Raw genomic sequence first — 2,552 nt, 5'->3', positions numbered from 1 at the left:
GGGGCTCAGGTCCAGGGCTGTCTGTAGTCCCAGCACCTCCAGCCACAGCACGGGGACTCAGGTCCAGGGCCGTCTGTAGTTCCAGAACTCTGGGAAACTGAAGCAGATCACAAGCAGGAGCCTAGCCTGGGCAACTTCATAACTTTGTGAGACTTCCAAAAATTGGGGTGGGGTGCTCAAGACATAGAACCTGGATTTGGTCCCTACTACCAAAAAACAAAAACAAAATCCAGGGCAAAGCTGGATCTGATGCCAGTGGGCCAACTCAGTTCCAGTTTCTCTGCTGAGAACATAGCTGACAGTGTGCATAGAGGGAAGCCATACCAGGGCTGCTTCTAATGGCTGCCCTGTCATGCAGGCCAGCAAGTATGTGCCGGTCCGGCAGCCACAGCGCTCGGGCATCGCCAGAGTCACCCTGGACCTGTACAGGCTGCACCCCAAGGACTTCCTGGGCTGCCTCAATATCAAGGCCACCCTGTACGAGATGTACTCTGTGTCTTACGACATCCGCTGCACAAGCGTCAAGGCCATCCTGAGGTAACTGCAGGGCCACAGCAGGGTCTGCAAGCCTGCTGGACTGTGGTGATCCACGGCCTCCTTGTGCTGGCCCCACAGTTCCTGCCAGGTGACCTGCAGTCTATGTGAGCCCAGCGGGTTGAATTTTAAGAAACGGGAGGCAGGGCCATTTGGTACCCAGAGTCATGGCTGAGGAACAGCGGGAAGGAAGGGAAGCCAAGTCACTTAAGCTGGCCTCTAGGCCGAGGCCAGAGGCCATGGTCAGGCCACAGGTCTGGACACATGTGGTTGCCTGGGGTGATCCCCAGATGTGACAGCATAGTCCTGAGCTCTGAGCCCTGTGGTGAGTGTGGTCACTGGGCTGGTGGGGTGGGACTACACCCAGCCCCAGTGACAGTGACAGTGTGGCCTGGCTCTTCCCCTATAGTGCAGGGACGACCCCAGTGTCCCATGCTGGGCAGAAGTGTGGCCCCTGAGACCTGCGTGGTCAACATGCACATTGACAGATGCACAAGGGACACAGCCCACCAGAGGATGAGGTTATTGTGGCCTTAGTCCACAGCTAGGGGGCCCCACTGTGGCACTTGTGGCCGTCAGCACAGCATGTGGGCGAGTACCAAGGACACTGCACATCCTCACAGCAGCCAGGACACCCCTGGGGCTCCCTTGCAGCTGCAGCACTACGGCTACCAACCTGTGCAGCTGTGGGGCTGACATGGTGGCTCGACCCTACTCCTGCCACAGCCAGGCCAAGGCCATTGCCCCACGCTCAGCAGCCACGCCACAAGGAGCACAAGTTGCCCCTGTACGTGGTGAGGGCTGGTGGACAGTAGAGACACACCCTGAGCCCAGGAGACGCTGCTACCCACGAGTCTCTGGGACCAGGTCCCCTGATCCTGTGTCCCTGTGGGTATGGCACGGAGAACAGGACTCTGGGGTGGTGCCCGCTGCCCATGCAAGGCCAGGGAGCCTGTGACTGGTGCTGACAGGCAGGGCCCTGGCGGGCTGCAGTCACCAAGGTCATGCTAGGGCCTCAACACCTGGACAGCACCAGCTTAGCTTTCTTTGTTCTATGCATGGATGGAGCTCAGGGCCTCACCCAGAGCAGGCTGGGGCCGCACTGCTGAGCTTCTCCCGGCACCCTCCCGCCTTTCAATTCCATCTTGAGACAGATCTCAATAAATGGCCTGGGCTTGGCTCAGACTTGCAGTCCTCCTGCCTCAGCCTCTCCAGAGGCTGAAACTAGGCACGGGCCCAGAGCCGGGCTGAAAGTAGGGGAAAAAGGGTCAGGAACTGAGGAAGCCACAGAGACAGTACGCCACCCTTGGAATCCCCGTAAAGACCCTCCCAGGTCAGCAGAGCCTGAGGTGCGGTCGGGTTTCCGGGTCTGCACACCATGGACCCAGCCAGGACTCGGTGGCCAGCTGAGGGATCTGCCTTTCCAGGCACAGGGACAGCAGGGGCTCACGCAGCCAGGCAGCGGTGTGGGGGGCTTTTCCTGCTTCCCCCCGGGATCCGGTCCCCGCCATGGCCCTGCACGCAGCCCGGTGCCGTGCGGAGCCTGACGCAGGTCTCCGTGCAGGAGCCTGCTGCGCCTGCTGTCCTACGCTGCTCAGGTGACCGGCCAGCTGCTCCTCTACTCCGGCTCCTACGTGCTACGCTTGCTGGATGACACAGAGGAGCCTCCGTCCCCCAAGTCGCAGACGGGGGGCTGGTTCCGGTTCATGCACAGATAGGGCGTGGCGCCTCCGGGTGGCCCTGCTGGGGACAGGCTGGGTTGGTGCCACCCTCTGTCGTGCTGGCTCAATAAAGCACCCAAGCACCCTCCCTGCGTGTGATGCCCCGTCCTGCCGCGTGGGAGGGAGGTGCCCGGGAAGCCACAGGAGACCCCTGTGCCATGTCTGCCCACCAGGACCCAGCGGGCTGGTCTTCCTCCATGCACCGCGCTTGTTTGCGTTCGGACGCCGGAGATCCAGCCCAGGCCCTTCGCGCGGGCTACATCCTTGGCCCTTTCTTCTTATCGTCCATGCTTGCAG

The 2,552-nt window shown here is 61.3% G+C and overlaps 1 protein-coding gene across 1 annotated transcript in view; it reads left to right on the top strand.

Moving 5' to 3' along the window:
* The window catches only part of Cidea (cell death-inducing DFFA-like effector a), a 13,425-nt gene extending 11,082 nt beyond the window's left edge, over window positions 1–2,343 (top strand). The window contains exons 4-5 of the mRNA XM_004647224.2: window positions 359–537; window positions 2,099–2,343. Coding sequence (XP_004647281.1) covers window positions 359–537; window positions 2,099–2,252 — 333 coding nt within the window. The 3' untranslated portion in view covers window positions 2,253–2,343. The remainder of the gene's footprint in view (window positions 1–358; window positions 538–2,098) is intronic.
* The last annotated feature ends 209 nt before the right edge of the window (window positions 2,344–2,552 follow it).

This window comes from Octodon degus, unplaced genomic scaffold, assembly GCF_000260255.1.
Source record: "Octodon degus isolate 3935 unplaced genomic scaffold, OctDeg1.0 scaffold00295, whole genome shotgun sequence".
Lineage (NCBI taxonomy): Eukaryota > Metazoa > Chordata > Mammalia > Rodentia > Octodontidae > Octodon > Octodon degus.
Note: the sequence above shows the minus strand (reverse complement) of the source record. Positions and strands in the feature narration are given on the sequence as shown.